General features: G+C 42.3%; 1 protein-coding gene across 1 annotated transcript in view; it reads right to left on the bottom strand.

Annotated features, from left to right (window-relative positions):
• Positions 1 to 14,144: 14,144 nt before the first annotated feature.
• The window catches only part of slc45a2 (solute carrier family 45 member 2), a 37,750-nt gene continuing 25,201 nt past the window's right edge, over positions 14,145 to 26,693 (bottom strand). Inside the window, exons 6-7 of the mRNA XM_080197764.1 lie at positions 26,227 to 26,432; positions 14,145 to 15,443 (exon numbers count right to left, since the gene is read on the bottom strand). Of these exons, the coding sequence (XP_080053890.1) occupies positions 15,219 to 15,443; positions 26,227 to 26,432 (431 nt within the window). The 3' untranslated portion in view covers positions 14,145 to 15,218. The remainder of the gene's footprint in view (positions 15,444 to 26,226; positions 26,433 to 26,693) is intronic.

Genomic DNA, 26,693 nt, shown 5'->3' with positions numbered 1-26,693 from the left:
TGCCATGCACAAGATACTGGCTTAATTTTCCTCCATAACAATTACTATATTTCAAGGGAATTCATTTTATTTGAAAGATTTTGAGAGGCTTTAGGACTGGGATAAGACACTAAATAAAGGTAAACATGTTTTTCCCTTTAAGTCTTTTATTATCTTGACTTAATTTCTTGGAATTTGCATGATTCCAGTCAAGTATAATAATTTTGTGAATCCATAGCTTTTCTTGTATGAATATATATACATTAAGTGTGATAGAATCCCTACAATACAGAAGCAGGCCATTTGGCCCATCAAGTCTGCACTGACTCTCTGACAGAGCATTGAATCCAGATCCTGTGCTGTAACCCCACGTATTTACCCTACTAATCCTCTCTAACCAACACATCTTGGGGCACAAAGGGGCAATTTTAGCATAGCCAATCAACCTAACCTGAACATCTTGGGAGGATACCGGAGCACTCAGAGGAAACCTGAGCAGACACAGGGAGAACATCCAAACCCTACATTGACAGTCACCCAACTTGAACTGAACCCGGGTCCCTGGGGCTGTGAGGTAGCAGTGTTCACCACTGAGCCAGGTTGTCCTTTGTCCGGCTACTCATCTTGGTTTGGTTTAGCTCAGTGGCTGGATGTCTGGTCAGTGATGCAATGTGATACCAACACCACAGGTTCAATTCCTATACTGACTGAGGTTATTCATAAAGGCCTGCCTTCTCAACTTTGTCTCAAGATGCGATAAAGTTGAGAAGGCTGGATAAATTGCCAACAATCCTCAGGATAAATTGCCAACAATCAGCTCTCCCCCTCAAAGGAGAGAGCAGCCTATGGTCATCTGGGGCTATGGCAAATTTACCTTTTTACCTTTCTTTGTTCTGCATTAACACATTCTGATCTCTTAATGTACCAATATCAGCACCCATTTTAGCAATGATCACCATCATTTACATTTCTTTTGTCCTATTACCCTGGACGTCTTTGTTAATCTCTCCATAGTCTTCATCTATCACTGGTCCTCTTTTCAGCCCCTAAGAAGAGGTAATCCAGGCCCCCTCCGCCCACCACCTCTGTCTCCCCACCTCCCCTTCAACACCACCCACCCCCCTCCCTCGTCTCCCACCTCCCTTCAGCATCAGTATAGATCACATCTCATTTTATTTCCAGTTTCTTTTAGGTTGGACAAAACATCATCCAGACTTGAAATGTTAAATGTTAGCGCTGTCCTCTCTTCACAGATGCTGTCAGACCTGCTGAGATTTTCCAACATTTTTAGTTTTTGTTTCCGATTCCGGCATCTGCAGCAATTTCCTTTTACCCGTGCTATACAAAAAGGGCAGCACAGTGGTACAGGGGTTAGCACTACTGCCTCACAGCACCAGGGACTCGGGTTCAATTCTGACCTCGGGTCACTGCCTGTGTGGAGTTTGCACATTCTCCCCAAGCCTGCATGTGTTTTCTCCCACAGCCCAAAGATGTGTGGGTTAGGTGGAATGACCATGCTAAATTGCCCCTTAGCATCAGGGGGACTAGCTAGACTAAATACTTGGGGTTATGGGGATAGGGCCAGGATGGAATTGTGGTTGATGCACACTGGATGGACCAAATGGTCTCTTTCTGCACTGTAGGGATTCTATGGATCATATGTGTTCAATTAATGCTGCACTTTTAATATATCCAGAGAATAAGCACAGGAAACAGTACTATTAAATTCAAATAGAAGCAAGTCAGGCATTTGCTGGAAACCTTATTGTTAAGTCAATAGAGACTAATCTTTGAGAAGAGACAGACTGCAGAAGAGTCATTAATTATTTTTTGTCAGGTTTGTATAATGCATCAGTATTATATCCACAATGTGGCAATGTTGCGTTATATGTATCAATGCACCATTGAATTCAACATTAATAACCAGCAATGGAAGTTGTGCAAAGTGGCATTTTCAATGTGTTCTGATGCTCTTCTAAATGTCACCCGAACAGTTCACTGAAGGCTGCTTTTGTACTGCAAAATTGTTCAAGAACCAAACAGCACAAATACGCCTACTTACACTGTGTGGCTACAGATAAAAAGAATTGCAAGTGTTTTGGAGTTCTTACAAATTGGGATAATTTCAAGACATACCTCAATTGTATTGAAAGGAATATACAGACCATTGGTGCCTGCATCTTCACTTTGTCAATGTGAAAAGATGTCTAGTTACAGAACATAATGGGAAATCACTGCCTTGCGCCTTTGTATGCAACCGTCTTGTCATTTATGGGATGCATGTTGCTGGCTCAGCCTGTAGTCATTGCTCATTGCTACTTGTCCTTGGGAAGGTGGTGGTGAACAATTTCTTGAACTGCAACAATTCTTGTGGTTTGGGTACATCTGCAGTAGTTAGAGAAAGTGTTTAAGGTTTTTGACCAAGCAACTGTGAAGGAATGGTGATATACTTCCAAATTAGGATGGAAGACAATTCCCCTCTGGAGAGTGCAAGGCTCAGCGAGTGTGAGGCTCAGGGAGTATGAGGCTCGGGGCCCTCAAGGAATGTGAGGCTTGGGGCCCTCAGGGAGTGTGAGGCTTGGGACCCTCAGGGAGTGTGAGGCTTGGGGCTCTTGGGGTGTGTGAGGGTCCAGGCCCTCGGGGAGTGTGAAGCTCGAGGCCCTTGGGGACTGTAAGGCTCGGAGAGTGTGAAGCTCAGGGCCCTCGAGGAGTGTGAGGCTCCAGGCCGTCAGGGAGCCTGAGGATCGGGGCCCCCGGGGAAGGCTCGGGGCCCTCGGGGAGTGTGAAGCTTGGGATCCTTGGGGAGTATGAGCGCGGGGAGTTTGAGGCTCAGGGCCCTCGGGAAGTGTGAGGCTCGGAGCCTTTGGGGAGTGTGAGGCTTGGCACCCTCGGGGTGTGTGAAGCCCAGGACCCTCGTGGAGTGTGAGGCTCGGGGAGTTTGAGGCTCAGGGTCCTTGAGGAGTGTGAGGCTCAGGGCCCTTGGGGAGTGTGAGGCTTGGGACCTTTGGGGAATGTGAGGCTCGGGGTCCTTACCAAGTGAGCCACCAATTTATGCTATCGCACCTAGTCATAATCATTGAGCAGGGGAATTGAACTGAAAATGAGTTTATCTTCCTCACGCACATAAAAAAAAGGTACATGCTGCATCATTCTAACTGCAAAGCTGTGATCAAGACATTTTTGCAGTCTCATTATAAATGTCACATTGCTAAAATGTACATAGCCCAATGGGTGCAATTGTGCTGTGCAGTAACAGTAATACAGTGCAAGTATTGATTTTCACCAGGGCAAATTCAGATTACTTCATTCGAACAACTATATATTCAACAATATAATATACAAGAAAGCCACATGTATTGGTCTGGGTACAAATGTATTCATTCACAATAAAAACATATTAAGCATAACATTGATACTTTTAAAAATATTCTTTGACATTCAGTGTAATGAAGATTGGAAATCAGATAGAAGTGCTTAAACTGATCAAACAATTACGAGGTAGATAGAAGCAGATTTTGCAAGCATTTGCAAAGGAGGGGGTGAAAATTAAAGATTATATTTAGAACAAAGTGAGTAGTCTCACAATACCAGGTTAAAGTTCAACAGGTTTATTTGGTAGCACGAGCTTTTGGAGCGCTACGTCTTCATTCACCTGATGAAGGGGCAGCGCTCTGAAAGCTCGTGCTACCAAATAAATATGTTGGACTTTAACCTGGTATTGTGAGACTTCTTACTGTACCCACCCCAGTCCAACGCCGGCATCTTCACATCAGTTAGAACAAAAGACAGCAGTCACTTTATACAGAGAACTGTGGAATTCACTTCCAGGATTCGTGGTGGAGATCAAAACGATATCAAACGATTGGATAGGTGGACAAAAACAGAGTAAAAAGTTGTCAGGACAGGATGGGTCTGGTGCTTGCATGGAAGGTGAAAATGGATTGGTTGGGCTGAATGGTCTATTTGCATCTTCTAACTTCTGTGCATCATGTACCAGAGAAGATCATAGTCATTCCAACCTCTTAACTGTGTTCAGTGACTTTGACTGGTAGGAAACAGAACCATCTCAGCCAAATGTGGAATGGAATTTTCCCAATAAAATTCTAAGTGCCGAATTCACATAAAAGCTGGAGCAAAACCCTTGGTTTATTTCAGCAGGATTTTCAAAATGAATCTCTCACACTTTGTGTCCCAGAATGAATCTTATTAAAAATCAATATTCCCATTGGAGAGGCCGGCAGCATAGTGCTGAGTGGGCCACCGCGCATGTGCTGATCTGCCAAAGTGGATATCGGTGCATGTGCAGTGGCCCTGCACTGTTGACCTCCCGATCGCTGCCCAAATCATGACCCCACACTGCTGGCCATGCAAATCCCCCACCACCCGGTTGCTGGCCTGATGGGCACGTCCATCTAGCCTCAACTTCACTCACCCACTCCTCCCCCCCATGCAGTTCCAATCTCCTTATCCCCACCCACACTGGCAGCCTCAACCCTCCCCCACAGGCAGGGCCCCCCTGGCAGGCCAACCCACCCTCCCCAGACCCCAGTGCATGGCCCTGATCGCTGGCCTCCCTCCCTCTGTCACCAAGCCTGAATACAAAGTGGCAGCAAGACCACCCACTCCCACCGATCTCACTACCTGAGGCCCCGCCCCTTATGGCCCTCCCTCTAGCCCCCTCCTCATTGGCACCTTGGCCCTTGGGCAATGCCTGGAGGCCAGGCTGGCAAAGCCCAGGAGGCACCTCCCTTAGCCCTGGTCGTCTCCATGGCCTCCCTTTACTTTAGCTCTGGGCCACTAGCTCCCTGCTGGTCAGGAGCTGTTGTAAACCTCATTGGAGTGAAACAGTCCTGGTGGGGAAGAGATGCTAGTGGGCCCAGAGATTTCAGTTGTTGGCCCGCTGAAAGGATGCAAATTCCCATTAGCATAATTTATATAGCTCTGCGCCGATCTCTGGTGCAGAGTTGATGGCACCAGAAATGTGGCTCGAGTCTCTGGCCCGCTGTGCTGCTCTGGGAGAATCGCTCCCTAGATCTTCAGTTTCATACTAAGCTGATGTCTGGCAAGTGTTTGGTGGAGATATTGCAATTGCCCTGTGTCTCCTTGGTCAGAGAAGAAAAAAATCATCTTGGCCTCTACATAAGAACATAAGAAATAGGAGCAGGAGTAGGCCATCTAGCCCTTCGAGCCTGCCCTGCCATTCAATAAGATCATGGCTGATCTGAAGTGGATCAGTTCCACTTTCCCGCTTTCTCCCCATAACCCTTAATTCCCTTGTCTATCAGAAATCTATTTACCCATGACTTAAATATATTTAGTGAGGTAGCCTCCACCCCTTCAACGGGCAGAGAATTCCAGAGATTCACCACCCTCTGCCCATGACTTCTATCTAAAAGTTCCTAGTTCAAAGTATTCAACATGTTATGAATAGGTGGGAAAAGGATAGGACCACATCGTGACAATTTATATGGGAACACAGTTTAGCCAATACTTGCTGCTAAAGTTAAAATTTATTTATTAGTCACAAGTAAGGCTTACATTAGCACCCCAATTAAGTTCCTGTGAAATTCCTCTGGTTGCCATAGTCCAGCGTCTGTTCGGGTCAATGCACCTAACAGCATGTCTTTCAGAATGTGGGAGGAAGCCGGAGCACCCAGAGGAAACCTATACAGACATGGGGAAAATGTGCAGCTTCCACACAGACAGTGATCCAAGCCAGGAATTGAACCCACGACCATGGCGCTGTGAAGCAGCAGTGCAAATCACAGTGCCACCGTGCCTCCCCAGCCCACCAAGACTCATACGTGAATTGTGGCAACTTTGAGCCTTGCCAATATCATGGGACCAGCAAGGAATCAACTGTTCAGAGGAGTGGAGAACTTCCCAAGGGAAAGCACAAAGAAATAAAATCTGCTTCACAAGTTATCCGATGACAATGTAACTTACAAAAATCTCTTGATTTAAAAGTCCTTTCTTTTATTAAGTTGCTCAATATGTTAACCCATTCTCAAATCAAAATCCAATAAGAGTTATGGGCTATTAGTAGGTACATATATTGTGGGTTATATACAATAACACAGATTATCAGCTTTAGTGGTGCCAGGGTCATTTGCCAAGTGGCTAAGCTAAAGTCTGAGTATGAAAGTAATACATTGCTCATTAAAGAAAAATGACAGACTTGTTTTCATTATGGAGGGGGGTGAGGGGAGGGGGGTCGGTGCAGGGGAGAGAGAGTAAAGGAACTGTGTGTCATTTTGTACATCCATTGTAAGTTCTTACATCCTGTTATATTCTAAAAAAAAACAAGCTGGTTAAATATTTTGACTATATGCTTCTCTCAGCAAAATTCTACTGCAGTAATATTCATTTCTGAAATACAGCAAAGAATTATTGCAAATGGCTTTATTTCAATCTCTGGTCTTGAATGAGGTTCTCCTCATTCCTAGGGCAGCACAGTGGCACAGTGGTTAGCACTACTGCTGTACAACCCCAGGGTAGCATGTTTGATTCCTAGCTCGGGTCTGTTTGGAGTTTGCACGTTGTCCACATATCTGTGTAGGTTTCCTCCCACAGTGCAAAAGACTTGCTGGTTAGGTGCATTGCCCATGATAAATTCTCCCTCAGTGTTTTATTTTATTCATTCGTGGGACACTGGCCAACATTTACTCCCCATCCTTAATTGCTCTTTAGAAGGTGGTGGTGAGCTACCTTCTTGAATCATTGCAGTCCATGTGCTGTGGGTTGACCCACAATGGCATTCGGGAGGGAATTCCAGGATTTTGACCCAGTGACTGTGAAGGAATGGCGATATATTTCCAAGTCAGGATGGTAAGTGGCTTGGAGAGGAAATTGCATGTGGTGGTGTTCCCATGTACCTACTGCCCTTGTCCTTCTAAATGGAAGTGGTCATGGATTTGGAAGGTGCTGTCTAAGGATCTTTGGTGAATTGCTGCAGTGCATCTTGTGGATAGTACACACTGCTGCTATATGGTGGCAATCAAGTGGGCTGCTTTGTCCTGGATGGTGTCAAGCTTCTTGAGTGTTGTTGGAGCTGCACCCATCCAGGCATATGGAGACTATTCCATCACACTGCTGACTTGTGCCTTGTAGATGGTGGATAGGCTTTGGGGAATCTGGAGATGAGTTAGTCACCGCAGTATTCCTAGCCTCAGACCTGCTCTTGTAGCCACTGTGTTTATGTGGTGAGTCCAGTTGAGTTTCTGGTCAATGGTAACCCCAAGGATGTTGACAGTGGGGGATTCAGTGACAGTTATACCATGGAACGTCAAGGGGCGGTGTTGCTTATTGGTGATGGTCATTGCCTGGCATTTGTGTGATGCGAATGTTACTTGCCACTTGTCAGCCCAAGCCTGGATATTGTCCAGATCTTGTTGTATTTGAACATGGACTGCTTCAGTATCTGAGGAGCCATGAATGGTGCTGAACATTGTGCAATCATCAGTGAACATCCCCACTTCTGACCTTATGACAGAGGGAAGGTCATTTATGAAGCAGCTGAAGATTGTTGGGCCCAGGACACTACTCTGAGGGAATCCTGCAGAGATGTCCTGGAGCTGAGATAACTGACCCTTCACAACTACAACCATCTTCCTGTGTACTACTTACGATTCCAACCAGCAGAGCATTTGCCCCCATACCCATTGATTCCAGTTTTGTAAGGGCTTCTTGATGACACATTGAGTCAAATGCAGCCTTGATGTCAAGGGCTGGCCCACTCACCCTCACCTCTGGAATTCAGTTCTTTCGTCCATGTTTGAACCAAGGCTGTAATGAGGTCAGGAGCTGAGTGACCCTGGCGAAACCCAAACTGGGTGTCACTGAGCTGGTTATAGCTGAGCATGTGCTGCTTGATAGCACTGTCGATGACCCCTTCCATCACTTTACTGATGATCGAGAGAAGGCTGATTGGGCGGTAATTGGCTGGGTTGAATTTGTCCTGCTTTTAGTGTACAGGACAGACCTGGGCAATTTTCCACATTGCTGGGTAGATACTAGTGTTGTAACTGTACTGGAAGAGCTTGGCTAGGGGAGCAGCAAGTTCTGGAGCACATCTTCCGAACTATTGCCAGAATGTTATCAGGGCCCATTGCCTTTGCAGTATCTAGTGCCTCCAACCGTTTCTTGATATCACATGGAGTGAATTAAACTGGCTGGAGACTGGCATCTGAGATGCTGGGGACCACTGGACGAGGCAGAGATGGATCATCCATTTGGCACTTATGGCTGAAGATTGTTGTGAATACTTCAGCCTTATCTTATACACTGATGTGCTGGGCTCCTCCATCATTGAGGATGGAGATACTTGTGGAGCCTCCTCCTCTTCCAGTGAGTTGTTTAATTGTCCACACCATTCACGACTAGATGTGGAATGACTGCAGAGCTTAGATCTGATTTGTTGATTATGGGATCGCTTAGCTCTGTCTATCACTTGCTGTTTTTGCTGTTGGCATGCAAGTAATCCTATCTGGTAGCTTCACTAGGTTGACACCTCATTTTTACGTATGCATGTCCTCCTGCACACTCCATTGAACCTGGGTCAATCCCTTGTCTCAATGGTACGGTTGAGTGGGGGGATATACTGGGCCATGAGAATGCAGATTCTGCTGGAGTACAATTCCACTGCTGCTGATGGCCCTCAGTGCCTCATGGATGCCCAGCCTTGAGTTGCTAAATCGGTTCGAAGTCTGTTCCATTTAGCAGAGTGATAGTGTCACATAACACAATGGAGGCTATTCTCAATGTGAAGGTAGGACTTCATCTCCACAAGGACTGTGCAATGGTCACTCTTACTCATACTATCATGGACAGATGCATTTGCTGCCGGCAGATTGGTAAGGATGACACTTTGCACAGTTGACAGGGCTATTTATTTTGCCATTGTCTTTTCCGGTTCCTAGGTCGATACCTAAAGGAAATCACAACACAGAAACAGGCCTTTTGGCCTTCCAAGCCTGCACTGACCATGCTGCTTGTCTGAACGAAAACCGCTACCTTTCCAGGGACCATATCCCTCTATTCCCATCCTATTCATTTATTCATCAAAATGCCCCTTAAAAGTCACTATCTTGTCTGCTTCTACTAACCCCTCTGACAGCGGGTTTCAGGCACCCACCACCCTCTGTAAAAACTTGCCAAATACATCTCCTTTATATCTTGCCCCTCGCACCTTAAACCTGTACCCCTAGTGATTGACTCTTCCACCATGGGAAAAAGTTTCTGACTATCCACTCTGTTCATGCCCCTCATAATCTTGTAGACTTCCATCAGGTCACCCCTCAATCTCTATCACTCCAGTGAGAAAACAGACCATTCTGGCCAATGCCTGCTGAAACCATCCATAGGTCTGTCCAGTGAAAGTCAGAGAGATATAAGACACTTGGTTGAATCGGAAGGCAGATGAACTTCGATCACACACAGACTGCAAAGATTGGAAGGAACTCTATGATACTCTGAAATCAGTCTATGGGCCTCAGTCTACTGGTTCATCACCAACCATCAGTCTCTCCCTCAATGTCAACAAAATGATGGAGATGGATAAATGACTTCAGGAAGTATAGGGGAGCACATGCCCCTGCCTACATCAATGGGGATGAAAGGGAAAAAGTTGAAAGCTTCAAGTTTCTCGGTGTCCAGATCATCTTGATCTGGCCTAGTCCCTCCATGTCAAAGCTATAGTTACGAAAGCCCACCTACATCTCTACTTTCTCAGAAAAATAAGAAAATTTGGCATGCCAGCTACGACTCTACCAACTTCTACTGATGCGCTATAGAAAGGATTCTTTCTGGTTGCATCACAGCTTGGTATGACTCCTGCTCTGTCCAAGGTCACATTAAACTAAAAAGGGTCGTGAACGAAGCCCAGTCCATCACGCATCCACTGACACTGTCTACATCTCCCGCTGTCTTGGAAAAGCAACCAGCATAATCTAGGGCCCAATGCACCTAGGATATACTCTCTTCCATCTACTTCCTTCTGGAAAAGATAGAAAAGCCTGAGGACACAAGCCAACCAACTCCAGGATAGCTTCTTCCCTGCTGCCATCAGACTTTTGAATGGACCTACCTTATATTAAGTTGGTCCTTCTCAACACCCTAGCTATGACTGTAACACTACATTCTGTCCTTTCTCTATGTACAGGACGTTTTGACTGTATAGCGCTCAAGAAACAATACTTTTCACTGTATACTAATACATATGGCAATAATAAAACTTAAGTCAAATCAAATCAAATGACATGTAACAGAAAAAGCCCAAATTCTCCAAAGATAAGCACAACACTTTAGCCACATACTCAAATGGCCTTTGTCCATCAAACAGGAAGCAACTGACATACTGCCACAGGTTGCCATTAGTTGCTCCCTTGGTCACATTCCAACCCAGTTGCTAATGGCAAATGGAATCAATGTTTTGCCTGGTGGCAAAGCTCCAGCAGCTGATGCTATCCCAGCTGGGATCTGCAAAGCTGAAGGTCAATGCCTGCTCAAGAAGCTCACTGAATTCTTTCAACTTACGTGGGAGCAGGGAATCATCCTGCAAGATAGCAAAATTAAAATTAAATTCTGCCCAAAATTTCTATGAAGAGATTCCTGGCCAATCTCCAGCAAAAGAAATAAACCATTTATTAAAACAAAATGTGAGAGTTGTGGTATGAAACTCATTAACCATTATCTGCTTAAAATAAATGTATGCCCATTCTGAGGTTATAGGTTGTTGGGTCCATTCATTCATTTGAATAGACAAGGGGCCAGCACTGACACAAGTTTTAAAATGGCTTTCTTTTATTGAACAGAACTTAAAAATTTAATAGAACATAAGCAGAAAGATAAAAAAAACTTGGAGAATGGCTTTGAAGTACTGGACTGAACGGGATCTTGAAAACTGAACACAGTTCCAAACCATATTTCATCTGTTATCTCATTATTGGAAATGTTTTCTGCAGACTGTCTCTGATTCTAGAAAAGCAATTCTTACAGCTGCTGATATGCCGTTGTTTGCCTGAATTGTGTATCCTTCAGGAATGCAGTCAATTTTTAATAGCCTTTAGACTTCTGATTTTTAAAATGTAGTCAAGTTAACAGAGTTGTTTGCATAAGCAGAAACATCTTAAACTGAAGTCTTTGCATAGACTGAAAAAAACAGGATTAAGCACACGTAGGATATCTTATAGTTGGTCAAGAACTGACAGGCTTAAAACAAAGCTCTTGATAAAGGAGGTCAAATTCATAGTTATATTTGACTGCAATGATGTCCAACACATCTATTAATAATGCATTTACGGATGTCCATGTTACATTCTCTTTTAGTCTTCCTACTATCCATTCCTATCTCTCTGAGGTGGTCATGATGTGGAGATGCCGGCATTGGACTAGTGTAGGCACAGTAAGAAGTTTCACAATACCAGGTTAAAGTCCAACAGGTTTACTTGGCAGCACAAGCTTTCAGAGCGCTGCTCCTTTATCAGTGATGAAGGGTAAAGAAGCAGCACTCAAAAAGCTTGTACTACCAAAAAACCTGTTGGACTTTAACTTGTTGGACTTGTTGTGAGGCTTCTTACTGTCCCTAAGGGGCTGATAGGTGTTGGGCTATACCAGGCATTGTCCGGTACCTACTCTGTGGTGAATGAAACAGTAGAGTTGGTTCTGCAATTGGGTATTCCTGTTATGGAGGTGTGTGGGCAGGGAAATCATGGATTTAGAAAATGTCATTTTATGCACATTAATTTAAATGCATTAATTTAAATTAATATAAAGCTCTCCAAGTCCAATTTCCTGACCATAGAACATAGAATATTATAGAACATTGCTGTGCAATAAGGGCTTTTAGCCCTCAATGTTGCGCCGACCTGTGAAACCAATCTAAAGCCCATCTAACCCACACTATTCCAATATCATCCATATGTTTATCCAATGACCATTTAAATACCCTTAATGTTGGCGAGTCCACTACTGTTGCAGACAGGGCATTCCATGCCCTTACTACTCTCTGAGTAAAGAACCTATCTCTGACATCTGTCCTACATCTATCACCCTCAATTTAAAGCAACGTCCCCTCATGCTAGCCATCGCCATCTGAGGAAAAAGGTTCTCACTGTCTACCCTATCTAATCCTCTGATCACCTTATATGCCTCTATTAAGTCACCTCTTAATATTTTTCTCTCTAACAAAAACAACCTCAAGTCCTTTCCTCATAAGACCCTCCCACCATACCAGGCAACATCCTGGTAAATCTCCTCTGTACCCTTTCCAATGCTTCCACATCTTTCCTATAATGTGGCGACCAGAACTGTACGCAATATTCAAATGCGGCCACACCAGAGTTTTGTGCAGTTGCAACATGATCTCATGGCTCTGAAACTCAATCCCTCTACCAATAAAAATAACACACTGTATGCCTTCTTAACAACTCTATCAACCTGGGTGCCAACTTTCAGGGATCTATGCACATGGACACCGAGATCTCTCTGCTCATCCACATTACCAAGTATCTTACCATTAGCCCAGGACTCTGTATTCCTGTTATTCCTTCCAAAGTGAATTACTTCATACATTTCTGCATTAAACTCCATTTACCACCTCTCAACCCAGCTGTGCAGCTTATCTATGTCCCTCAGTAACCTGCAACATCCTTCCATACTGTACACAACTCTACCAACTTTAGTGTATCCGCAAATTTACTAACCCATCCTTCTATGCCCTCATCCAGGTCATTTATAAAAACGAAAAATGTCAGTGGCCCCAAAACAGATCCTTGTGGTACACCACTTGTAACTGAACTCCAGGATGAACATTTCCCATTAACCACTACCCTCTGTCTTCTTACAGCTGGCCAATTTCTGATCCAAACCACTAACTCACCCTCAATCCCATGCCTCCATATCTTCCACAATAGTTTATCTTGGAGAACCTTACCAAACGCTTTACTGAAATCCATATATACTACATCAACTGCTTTACCCTTATTCACCTCTTTGATCACCTTCTCAAAGAACTCAATAAGGTTTGTGAGGCACAATCTACCCTTTACAAAACCGTGTTGACTATCCCTAATCAAATTATTCCTATCTCTTATATTCCTTTCCAAAACTTTGCCCACAACAGAAGTAAAGCTCACTAGTCTATAATTTCAAGGATGGTCTCTACTCCCCTTCTTGAACAAAGGGACAACATTTGCTATCCTCCAGTCTTCTGGCACTATACCTGTAGTGAAAAGTCTGACAACACCAGGTTTTTGTTGTCAGACTTTTCACTGTGTTTACGCCAGTCCAACGCTGGCATACCCACATCATGACTATACCTGTAGCCAATGATGACATAAAGATCAAAGGCTCTGCAATCTCCTCCCTAGCCTCCCAGAGAATCCTAGGATAAATCCCATCTGGCCCAGGGGACTTATCTATTTTCATACTTTCCAGAATTGCTAACACCTCCTCCTTATGAACCTTAATCCCGTCTAGTCTAACAACCTGTATCTCAGTATTCTCCTCGACAACATTGTTTTTTTCCTGTATGAGTACTGATGAAAAATATTCATTTATTGCCTCTCCTGTCTCTTTGGACTCCATGCACATCTTCCCACTACTGTCCTTGACTGGCCCTAATCTTACCCTAGTCATTCTTTTATTCCTAACATACCTATAGAAAGCTTGAGGGTTTTCCTTGATCCATCTGCCAAAGATTTCTCATGTCCCCTCTTGGCTCTTCTTAGCTCTCTCTTTAGGTCCTTCCTGGCTAACTTGTAATCTCAAGCACTCTAACTGAGCCTACACATCTCAACTTGACATAAGTCTCCTTCTTCCTCTTTACAAGAGATTCAACTTCTTCAGTAAACCACGATTCCCTTGCTTGACCACTTCCTCCCTGCCTGACAGGTAGATACTTATTAAGAACACACAGTAGCTGTTCCTTGAACAAGCTCCACATTTCAATTGTGCCCATCCCCTGCAGTTTCCTTCCACATCCTATGCATCCTAAATCTTGCCTAATCACATCATAATTTCCTTTCCCCCAGCTATAATTCTTGCCCGGGGGTATATACCTATCCCTTTCTATTGCTAAGGTAAACATAATCAAATTGTGGTCACTGTCACCAAAGTGTTCACCTACCTCAAATCTAACACCTGGTCTGGTTCATACCCAGTACCAAATCCAATATGGCCTCGCCTCTTGTTGGCCTATCTACATATTGTGGCAGGAGACCCTCCTGTACACAGTGAACAAAAACTGACCCATCTAAATACTCAAACTATAGCTTTTCCAGTCAATATTTGTAAAGTTAAAGTCCATAACAACTACCCTGTTACTTTTGCTCCTATCCAGAATCACCTTTGCAGACCATTATTCCTTGATAGTGTCCAGAATACCCAACTGAAGTATCAGCCCTAGTGTTGCAGGTTACTTTACCAGTCTGTAAAAGTTCCCAGAAAGTGATCAGAATAATGAATCTAGGCAATTTTTCTCCTTTTCAAACAGGAAAGCCTTGATAATTGCAACATACCTACTGTTGGCCCAGATGAGATCAGCTAAGTCAGCACAGGTTTTTATTATTGTATTAATCTGTTTTTGGCTTGTACAGCTCAGTTTTATACTCACTAGAATCATAAAATTCCTACATTACAGAAGGAGGCCATTTGGCCCATTTAGCTTGCACCAACAACAATCCCACCTCAGTCCTGTCCCCATAATCCCACATATTTGCTCTGCTAGTTCCCACTAAGGGGCAATTTATCACGGCCAATCAACCTAACCTGCACGTCTTTGGACTGGAGGAGGAAACTGGAGCACCTGGAGGAAACCCATGGGAAGAATGTGCTGACTCCGCACAGTGACCCAAGCTAGGAATAGAACCTGGATTTCTGACACTGTGAGGCAGCGGTGTTAATCACTGTGCCACCATGCTGTGCCCGGATCTACCCTGGATCTCTGCCCATATGTACAAAGGCCTCACAGACATGTCAACTAAAAGTTGGCGTAAGTCCTGCAGAGACCCCAGGAAAGGATTCAAGTGAACAAAGGACTTAGGAACATGAGTAGGCTATTCGGCCCTTACAGCTTGCCCCACCATTTGATAAGATCGACCGTGATTGATCACCATCCTATATCAGAGATATGGCCTGCTGAAACATTGGGGGAAGTTGAATGTAGTGCACAGTTACCAATTCAGAACATTTAAAGAAGTTAGGGAAAATTGCTTACTATTCTTGTATTTTTTCTGATGACCTCACGGATCACATTGGACAAACAATCCAACAAAGCAACAGCCAAACAAGGAGATGGCAGATGAAGCGACCACAACAACCTTCACAGTGCCAGCCAAGTTCACTAACGCTCCAATACCCGCTCCAACCAGGATTTGTGCCAGCTGCACCATAGCAGTGAGTGCAGCACAGTCGATGCCTTTACCCCTGCCTTCATTCGAAGCCTTTCCACCATTTACTTTTTCAATCTGAAAACAGAGAAAGACCATAATGACAAACAAATTGGAGGGCTCAATTTGACATGAGCCTTATGCGTGTGTGTCATAATGCTATTTATCATCATTATTTACTTTTAAAGAGCTTTGACCTACAAGGAAAATAGTTGATTGACATCACAGCTTTTGTTCAGGGACAGCAAAAAAAACAAGAGACATGAATAACCTTTGCACAAAAATGACAACAAGTGAAGCAAACCTGCACTCTGTGACAATTGGCATCAGTGTATCTTATGTTTGTGAATAAATGAATAAAGAATTACACGTACATTGTATGTATAGCTCAACAGGTAGATCCATGCCGATATTTATACTCCATATGAGACTTCTTCCATCCTTCTTCATCTGAACCCACCAACATATTCCTTTCACCCTCATGTGTTAATTTAGCTACCTCTTAAGTGCACTGAATCTATTTTTCTCAACTACCTTGAGGTAATAATGTTCACACTTTAACTGTGGGTAAAGACGTTTCTCCTGAATTCCCTTTTGGTTTCATAAATAACTAACTTATATGCATGGCACCTAGTTCTGGTCTTGCCTGCAACAAGTGGAAGCATCTTCTCTCCAACCACCTCGTCAAACCCTTTCAGAACCTTAAAATTTTCTATCAAGTTACTCTTCACACCTTGTGCTAGAGAAGTGGTTCAGGATGTTCAGTCTTTCATGGGATAGCCATTCAGTCCTGGTATCAATCTATCACTTTTGCATCCTCTGCACTGCTTCTATATTCTTTTTCATAATATGGAGACCAGAACTGTTCAAAGCACTCTATGTTTTGTCTAATCAAGGTTTTGGACAAGTTTACTTGCTGCTTTTCATTTCTTTTTCTCTAGAAATGAAGCTCAGGATACAGAGGGAAATGAGAGAGGAAATCACAGAGGCACTGACCATAATTTTGCAATCTTCCTTAAACTCAGGGTGGCGCTAGGGGACTGGAGAATTGCAAATGTTACACATTTATTGAAAACAAAAGATAAAAGCAGCAACCCAAGGGCAGTCAGTTTAATATGATGGTGGCAAAACCTCTCGAAACAGTAATTCAGGATGAAAATAATAAATACAGATTAATTAAGGAGAGCCAACAAGTTATGTTCACCTTGCTGAAAATTTCTGAAGAGGTAACAGAGAGGGTTGATGAGGGTAATGATGTTGATGTGGTGAACAAGGACTTCCAAAAGGCATTTTGACACAGTGCGACACAACAGAGCAAAGTTATAGCTTGTGGGAAAAAGGGAAGAGGTTCCATAACATGGTTCCATAACACGGTTATGAAATTGGCCAAGTGACAGAGTAGTGGTTAATGGATGTCTTTAGGGCTGGAGTGGTGTTCCCAGGGGCTGGTGTTGGAGAGTTTGCTCTTCCTGATATATATAATTGAGCAAGACCTTGATGTACAAGGCATAATTTCAAAATTCACAGAGGATACAACACTTGGAAAAACAGCAAATTGTCAGGAAAACACTGTAGAACTCCAAAAAGACAGACAATTTGATGAAATGGGCAGACAGGGGTCAGATGAAGTGTAATACAGTGAAATGTGAAGTGATTCATTTTGGTAGGAAGAACATGGAGAGTTAATATAAATAAAAGATAATACTCTAAAAGGAGTGTGAGAGCAGAGGCATCTGAGCATATATATGCATCAGTGATTAAAGGTGGTAGAACAAGTTGACAGCACACAAAAAAAGGATACAGTACTCTTGGCTTTATTAATAGGGGCATAGAGTACAAGAAAGGGCGATTAAATTAAATTTGTGTAAGACACTGGTTTCGCTTCAACTAGAGTACTGCATCCAGTTTTCGGTGCTGTACTTTAGGACGGATGTGAAGGCATTGGAGAAAGTGCAGAAAAGATTAATGAGAATGGTTCCAGAGATGAAGAAATTTAGTTATGTATAATAGACTGGAGAAGTTAAGACTGTTTTCCCTGGAGGATGATTGGAAGAGGGTACAGGGTGATTGGCAAAAGTCATAAAAGAAAATTTAATGCAGCTAGATATTAAGTCCTTGGAATGCACTGCCTGAGAGTGATTTAACTGAAGCATTCAAAAGAGAATTAAACCATTATTTGAAAAGAAGGAATGTGCAGGGATACGGGAAGAAGGTGGGAGAAAGGTACAAAGGGTTTGTTTGGAAGGCCAGTGCACACAATGGCTGAATGGTCTCCTTCTGCAATGTTACAGTTCTGGGATTAAGTATTTTGTTTAGCTCTTATGAGCTTTACCAAACATTTTGTCATGAAAATCGTGCTCTTGTCAGAAAATATTAGAAGAAAGTTACAGGAGGACTTGAATGTACTGAAGCAGACACGGGACCACAGTCAGTAATTATCCCACTACAGTGCATATAGCACGTTAATTTCATGCTGTCTGCTCTTTTGCGCCAAGAATGCCTGCAGCTCCTAATGGGGAGAAATGGTGGTCGCCCTTTGTGAACTGAATGTGTTCCATCAAAGCTTTAAAACAGCTGAATCTGGTAGAGAGAATAAATCAAGATTTTCTGATAATACACTGGCAGCCTTAATGGAAGAGATGGCAATGAGGAAAGATGTTCTGTGCCCGCAGAGTGGCAGGAAACCGTCCTGACATATGCTGAGGAGACGGTAGGAACAGCTGTCAATGCCAAGATGATTCAACAGTACCCTTTTGAAGAAATTCAGTGTCAAGAAAGTAATACTGTTGGACATCAAGTGAAGAAAGACCTACTAGGGGGCACTGTTGGCTGTCTGCTCGAGATGCCAGACAGTATTAGTCCTTCCCCACAGTTCGGGATGAGTTTCAATGATACTTCAAGGATAGACATGCTAAATCAAAGAAATGTTGCCAATTCACATCCTGTACCACAATACAGCCTTCACTCCCTTCTTTACTGATCACACTGTTTGTCAGAATTGGCTGTTAAAGAAAATTATTTATCCAACGGTCAACCTCTGCAGCACTCAAGCACAGTCATCACTCAAAATCACTCAGTCAATTCACTTTGTCTGCACAAAAACTTCTAATATTCTCAAGGTCACTTCATTTAAAGAGATAATGCATACGTAGCTCTCACTGTGATGAAACATAAGAGCTCATTTGGGTGAAAGCAGTTACGTGACTTCAATGAGAAGGAAAAAGTAACCCATGTGGAAAGCAAAGAAAACCCTGCAGAAGAGGAGCCCCATCGCAGGCAACCCTGAAGTAAAGTCCTTGCAGGGTTTTCCCAACATTAGATAGGAACCTCACAGATTATCAAGTAAAAAAACATTTATGCCACTTCGCCAATGTTTCTGCGGATCTTTCCTTGAAGATATGGTCGATGATTAAGAGAAGGCCAGAGTCTGCAGAAACAGGAAGTGTTAGAGGCTATCTTTAAATAGCCTCTTTTAACCCTCAAAATGTGGTCAGAAACTCTCGTTGAGATCATTTCAGCTTTCAAAATTTAGGCAATTTCATAATGGTGTAATAATAGCCCCTAGGAAACATCAATGAAGAATTCTGTTTTTGTTGCTCAGTTACCAATGTTGTTTCCAACTTACACCAGGTGGCCTGTCAATCAAAGCAAACCCAGTTTTTTTTAAACTCTAAATGATATCTTACTTCTCTTTTTAATCAAGTTTAAAAATAAGGAGTTTTTACAAATTTCAGAATGTGACAATTACACAGATTATACATGCTCTTCAGGAGTGTATATCTAGTCCAATAATTCATGACTTTTACACTGTGGGTTAAGGTCCTTGGAATGAAAATGGGTTTGTCTGAATTAGATCCAATTCAGCTCTGTTGAATTTGGGTGCCCTTTCAGTGCAAATCATACCCCATCTGCATCCCCTGTTTTCAAAAGTGGATCTGTTGGAAACAGAACCAGGGCTTTCATATCCAGGTCCCACCTGTTTGCTGGAATCTTGCTGATTTGCGAAAATTGGTCTCTAGATTTTGCTGTTCATGAAAATGAAGATTGTCACATGGATATTTTGAGGACAAATGCATTCTATTAGCTGCTCCTTGAAACCCTGTCAAAATCTAAAACTGGACAGCTCTTTGTCTCTGGCACTTTGCTTAAAGAGAGTATCAGTGATTTGAAATGTTGTTGGAGTTGCGCTCATCCAGACAGGAGAGTATAACACTCCTAACTTCTATATAGTCGATGGTTGACAGGCTTTGGGAAATTAGAAGGAGAGTTACTTGTGACAACATTTTCAGTCTCTGATTTGTTCTTGTAGCCACAGTATTCACACAGCTGGTCCAGTTTAGTTTATTCAAAGTTAACTCCCAGGATGTTGCTAGTGGGAGATTCACCAATGGTAATGCCATTGAATGTAAAGGGGAGATGGTTAGATTCTCTTTTGTTGGAGAGGATTATTACTTGGCATTTGTGTGGCACGAATGTTGTTTGCTACTTTCAGCCCAACCCTGAGTCTTGTCCGGCTCCTATTATCACCATCGACAAAGCACAAGTCGGGAGTGTGATGGGCTACTCTACATTTGCCTGAATAAGTGCAGCTGCAACAGCACTCAAGAAGATGAAGAAGACCACTCAGTCCTTCATGCGTGCTGCGCCACTCAATAATATCATGGCTAATCTGATTTTCAATTCATTCCACATTTCTGCACATTCCATTAACTTTTCACCCTCTGGCCTATCAGAAATCTATTTACGTAAACATATTCAAAGATTCTGCTGCCACCCCCTGTTGTGGAAGAGGATTCCAAAAACTCTCAACCCTTTAAAAAAAATCCTCATCTCTGTCTTAAATGGTTAATCATCGTTTAAACAGTAACCACATCCATTTATTATGATACAATAGGTAGCAATTGCTGAGCTGAGCAGATTTTAGATGGAGACTTGATCAAGCTATCACAATGATTTGCAATTTGTATTTTGTTACAAGAATGTACATGCACTGAAGCAGAAGTAAATCTATTATCACTTTTGGAGATTTTAAATAGTAAATTAAAACATTTATTAACCAAAGAACAGAAAACTCAAAAGCACAAGATCAGTTACACAGTAAAATTTAGTCTTAAAACATTTCCTAAAAGATTTCTACATAGCTAGACTCAAAATAATCACTTTTTTTCAGGCAAAAATCCCTGTAGATCCTTAATCCAGAATGAAATCCAATAATATTACTGCAGGATAACCACTATTGCTACTGATGAGGTATTTCACAGGACTTCTCTCTCCTTCTTATTTTGACAATGGAAATCCAAGGCTTGAAACAAAATCTTGCTTTTGGGAACAACAAACATGTCTCTGGGGGTGGCTAGAGGCTGTTTGCTTCACAGGGTCTGTCCAAGAACAAGAAACCCTTCTGAATATCACATAGCCTCTTCACAAACACAATTTTCCATCTTTATTTGATTATGTCTCTTCTCTTTCACCTTTAAACTCATTGTTCTTAAATTCCTTTTGGAAGTTAGCTTTCCCAGAATATAAAAATTTTTATGGCCATTAGATTCAGGAAAAATAAACTTAATAAAATTGCTTTGTTCATTTATGATCTTTGTCAATTTTAACCTTTCCTTTGAAACTCATCAAGTAAACAGAAAAAAAAACTTATATATCTCTATTCAAATCCCTTACATGTTGTTTACTTATCCCATCTTAGCTTTGCTCATCTCCACTTCAAAATGCCTGCTTTTATACTTAACCTTTCAATGATTTAAACCTTGCAACCTGACTATTTGACAGTACATCTTAGTAACATTGGAAAAATTATTATAGTTTCACATTATTCACATCCACCCTATCAAGTTCCTCCAGGATTTTATATGTTTCAATCAAGTTGCCTCTTATTCTTCTGAACTCCAGCAGGTAAAAGCCTAGCCTGTCCAGCCTTTCCTCATAAGACAAACTATCCATTCCTGCAATTAGTCTAGCAAACCTTCTCTGAAACACTTCCGATGCACTTACATCCTTCCTTAAACAAGGAGACCACATTGTACACACTATTCTAGTTGTGGTCTCACCAGTACTTGTATAACTGAAGCAAAACCTCCCTACTCCTGTATTCAATTCCCCTTGCAATAAATGACAAGATTTTAATAACTTTCTTAATTACTTACTGTGCCTGTATATTAACTTTTTGCAATTCATGCTGCAGAACACCCAGGTTCTTATGTATTTCAGAGCTCTACAATCTCTTACCACTTAGATAATTTGCTTCTTTCTCATTCTTCTGGTCAAAATGGATAATTTCACATTTTCCCACATAGGACTGCATTTGCCAGATATTTGCCCATCTACCCAGCCTATCTATAGCCCTTTGTAGCTTTTTATATCCCCTGCACAGCTTACAATTCTTTGTGTCATCAGAAAAATTTAGCAACCATATCTTCAGTCCCTTAATTAAAATAATTTATATAAATTGTAAAGAGTTGAAATCACAGCACTGATGTGGCACCTATGGCACACTACTCATTACATCTTGCCACCCAGAAAATGAGCTATTTATGCCTGCCCTCTGTTTCCTGTTAGCTAGCCAAACTACTTTCCATGCCAATATATTGCCCTTTAAACCGTAAACTTTAACTTTCCACAACAACCTTATCAAATGCCTTCTGGAAATCTAAGTACAGTATATCCACTGGTTCCTCTTTATCCATAGCTCATGTCGTTTGTTCAAAAATAAATTGATTAAACATGATTTCCCTTCCACAAAACCATGTTGACTCTGCCTGATTATCTTCAATGTATCCAAGTGCCCTCCTATAACATCTTTCATAATGGCTTCTAAAATTTTCCCTATGACAGATGTTAAGTTAATTAACATTAACAGCGATAGTTTCTTGCTTTCTGTCTTCCTCCTTTTTCGAACAATGGAGTTACATTAGCTATTTTCCAATCTAATGGAATCTTTCCCAAATTTGATGAGTTCTAGAAAATTAAAACCAATGTGTCAACCATCTTCCTAGCCATTTCTTTTAAAATCCTGGAATGAAATCCATCAGGATCCAGGAACTTCTCAACTTGTAGTTCCAACAATTTGCTTAGTACCACTTTCCTGGTGATTGTAATTTTCTTGTAATTTTCCTCTCTCCCTTTCACTTGTTGAAGTACAGCTATATTTGGGATGTTACTTGAATCCTCTATGATGAAGACTGACGCAAAATACTTACCATTATCCTGTTTTCCATTATCAATTCCCGAGACTCACTTTCTATGGGACTAATGGAACTAACTTAGTTAGCTATTTTCTTTTTAAAATTAGCTGTAGAAACTTTTACTTTCTGGCTTTATGGGCTGAATTATAACATAATTTTTCAAAATGTTGGCTCGGGTGAGGAAACCAGTGTGAATCCTGTCAGTGCTGGCAATGGGAAATCTCATGGAAGGTTCAGTCTTTTGAAAAAAAACATTTACCCACATGAATCACACCTTGCTTGTGGTGCCCTGCCACTGATTTGTTTGCTCTGGGAAAAATTGACTTCTGCAATCAGTGAGATTTTCCATATAAAAGTCTCCCCAGCATTTGTTCCAGATCCAGCCAGGGTTTGGCTGCCTAAAAGCTTGTGCATAGTGTCAAGGATCTGCCTAGTGACAGCAGTAGCCAGCAAAGGGGACGATAAGATGTGACCTTTCCTAGCAATGAGATTAGCGGATATAATCAGATGTAAATAGCTATCATTGGAAATAGCTTACCTCGATAACTAAAAGATTAGTGAAGGTATATAAATGCTAATTTTGAGAGTCGCAGAGGGTGAGAGATGTTGATAGCACAACTATACAGAGGGAAAAAAAATCACAGAGGAACCAGGGTATAATTGCCAGCATCTGCAAAGCAGGCAGGCTTGTTTAACATCTCACAGCCAACAGCAGATTACCTCTGCTGTCTCATAGTGCCAGGGACGCGGGTTCAATTCCCGGTTTGGGGGACTGTCGGTGTGGAGTTTGTACATTCTCCCTATGTCAGCATGGGTTTCCTCCGGGTGCTCTGGTTTCCTCCCATAGTCCAAAGTGGCACCCACTAGGACAAAATTAGAGCACATGGGATTTGGGATAATTTGAATTGAGATCTGGCTCACAGACAATAAACCGAGAGTAGGAACAAAAGGTACGACAAGGATCAATGTTAGGACCACAGCTTTCACAATCTATGTAAATAATTCAGATGTGGTTATCAAATGCAATATATCCAAATTTGCCAATGATACAAAATTGCTTCAGAATGCAAATTGTGAGGTGGATGCAAGGATGTTTTAAGTGGAATTGGACAGGTTAAAAGAATGAACAAGAACATGCAGATTGAATACAATGAGAATAAGTGTGAAGATATCTACTTTGGTAGAAAAGAAGCAGAAATGCAGAGTATTTCTTAAAAGTTTAGACATTGGGAAGTGTTGATGTCCAAAGGGACCTACCTGTGTGTCCTTGTTCATGAGTTACTAAAATTTATCATGCAGCTATATCAATCAATAAGGAAATCCAATGGCATGTTGGCCTACATTGCAAGGGGATTTGTGTGCAGGAGTAAAGCTGTCTTGCTGCAATTGTATGTTTCCTTTGCCTCGTGAATCTAGAACTACGGAACACAGTCTCAGAATACGTAGTGGGCCATTTAAAATTGAGATGAGCTGGAATTCCTTCAGCCAGAGAGTGGTAATACATTGGAATTTTCTACTTTAGAGGGCTGTCAAGGCTCAGTCATTGGGCCCGATTTTGCATTGTGCCCATTTTCGGGCGCGAAAACTTGGTGAAGTTGGGTATGAGGTGAATAGCGCAATCAATGCCTACTCCGTGCCAGTTCCCCCTTTACCAAGGCCCAAAACTGGCCACGATCGGGACAGTTGCATGCATTTAAATTGATTTAATGGGCTGCATGCCAGGGCAGCAGCATTCTATCTTTTTATTTCTGAGCACGCACAGTTGGAGGCACTGATCAGAGCTGCAGGATTTTGGGCGTGTTAAGCCCCGCCCACAGGCTTCTGCAGCGCAATTCAGACTCATGATATTTTTGCAGGCAGAGTGCATATGGGGACGCCTCAGAACGGGTCAAAAGTCTGATCTGAAACACTCCAGGTTTCAAGTCCACCTCACACTTAGAATCAAAATAGTAACATAGGGCCCATTGAGTCTATTCAATAGAAAGATTTCAAGAGATATGATGAAAATGGCACTGAGGTAAAAGAACAACAAGGATCTGGTTGGATGGAAGTGTGGGCTTGATGGGCTGAATGACTAATCCTCCACACCTGATGGACTGCTTTCTTTTTCTTTCCCTGCTTGGTAGTGTCTAATCCCAAGGCTGACTTTTCCTGTGAGGTTTATACCGGCGATGCATTCTCTCTCTAGCTCAGGCTAGGTGAATCTTATAGTCTTTTTTAACTCCTCATGAATTCAATCTCTTCAATCTAAGCACAAACTTCCACTGCATGCTGTGTGATGACCAATAGTGTCAACACTTTCTCTGCTTCAGGCACAGAATTGGCTGTCTCTATTTTCTTGCCCTCTCTCTCATCCTCTCCCTCAGCCTCTCAGATTCTTGCAGAAAGACTTATGTCTGTCAGTTTTAATACTGGCTTACAAAACCCTTTCATTCAATCTGACAATGTCTTTCCGTGGACCTCTTGCTTCCCAACACTCATCTCCATGGCAATCATTTATGTCCAGGTAGAAATGCTAATTAGCTGGGCTCTGGACCCCCACTTCCATTCCAGATTGGAATTAAATAGGCAATTTGAAATTCAACTGCTTATAAAATCTGACATTGCTAACACCTCACTGTGAGAGTCAGAGACTAACAGTCTACCCACAGTGAGCACAGATGCTCTTGGCATTGTCTACTGGTTTCTTTTTACTTATTCGTGGGACATGGGCATCGCTGGCTGGTCAGCATTTGTTGCCCATCCCTAGTTGCTCTTGGAGGGCAGTTGAGAGTCAACCACATTGCTGTGGCTCTGGAGTCACATATAGGCCGGACCAAGTATGGACAGCAAATTTCCTTTACGAAAGGACATTTAATGAACTAAATGTTTTTTCCGACAATCAACAATGGTTTTGCAGTCATCAGTAGAGTCTTAATTTTTTTAAAAATTGAATTCAAATTCAACCCCAGTTCTCCAGAACATTAGCTGAGTTCCTGGATTATCAGTCCAGTGATAATATCACTAGATGTGAATATCTTTCACCTTCTTTCCAATAGATCAACCTGTGCTCCCTTAAACCTTGGAAAATGAAGCCACCCAGGCTTGTTGTCAGGCAGAATTCAGAGCAGATCACATGACCGCCTTTGTTTTTTTTTTACTTTAAATTAAACTAATGACCCAAACATAAAATTCTTATAGACTTTCTGTAGCAAAATCTCCAGAAGGCGGGGTTGGGGGGGGGGGTTGGGGGGGATGCGGGTGGGGAGCGTGCGGCACGGTAGCAAAGATTTTAGCACTGCTGCTTCACAACTCCAGGGACCTGGGTCCGATTCCCGGCCTTAGTCACTGTCTGTGTGGAGTTTGCACATTCTCCTCACGTCTGTGTAGGTTTTCTCCAGGTGCTCGGGTTTCCTCCTATAGTCCAAAGATGTGTGGGTTAGGCTGATTGGCCATGCTAAAATTGCCCCTTAGTGTCCTGAGATGCGTAGGTTAGAGGCATTAGCGGGTAAATATGTAGGGATATGGGGGTAGGGCCTGGATGGGATTGTGGTCGGTGCAGACTTGATGGGCTGAATGGCCTCTTTCTGCACTGTAGGGTTTCCAATGATTTCTACAATCTATGAAAAGGAGATGGTTGCTAATATAGCATTCACTTACTCTCGCACATTTCAGATCCACAGACTTACCTCTTCTTTCCTGTGGTACTCAGCTATCAAATTAAAGGGCACAGTGTAGAGCGTACTAGACATCACTCCAAAAGCTGTACAGAGGACCAGTGTGGACAGAACATTAGGAAAGAGGGCAATTAATCCAGTTCCAAGACCAAACAGGAAGTACCCAACAAAGTACGTTCCTTTCAACCCTATTTGTGGCAGAAGGACCTTCTGGAAATCTGAAACAGAATCAACGACAACAAAAAAAATCATTAAATTTTCACAGACACATCATGAACAATATTTACGAACTGCCAGAAATTAAAAAAAATGGAATTTCAGAACTAAAGGTCTCAGTCAGCGTTAAATAAAAATGTTTTAAAGTTTATTTATTAGTCACAAGTGGTCTTACATTAGCACTGCAATGAAGTTACTGTGAAAATACTCAAGTTGCCACACTCCAGCACCTGTTTAGGTACATGAGGGAGAATTTGACATGG

The sequence above is a fragment of the Carcharhinus amblyrhynchos genome, chromosome 1 (assembly GCF_965287045.1).
Source record: "Carcharhinus amblyrhynchos chromosome 1, sCarAmb.v2.hapA, whole genome shotgun sequence".
In the NCBI taxonomy this organism is placed as follows: domain Eukaryota; kingdom Metazoa; phylum Chordata; class Chondrichthyes; order Carcharhiniformes; family Carcharhinidae; genus Carcharhinus; species Carcharhinus amblyrhynchos.
Note: the sequence above shows the minus strand (reverse complement) of the source record. Positions and strands in the feature narration are given on the sequence as shown.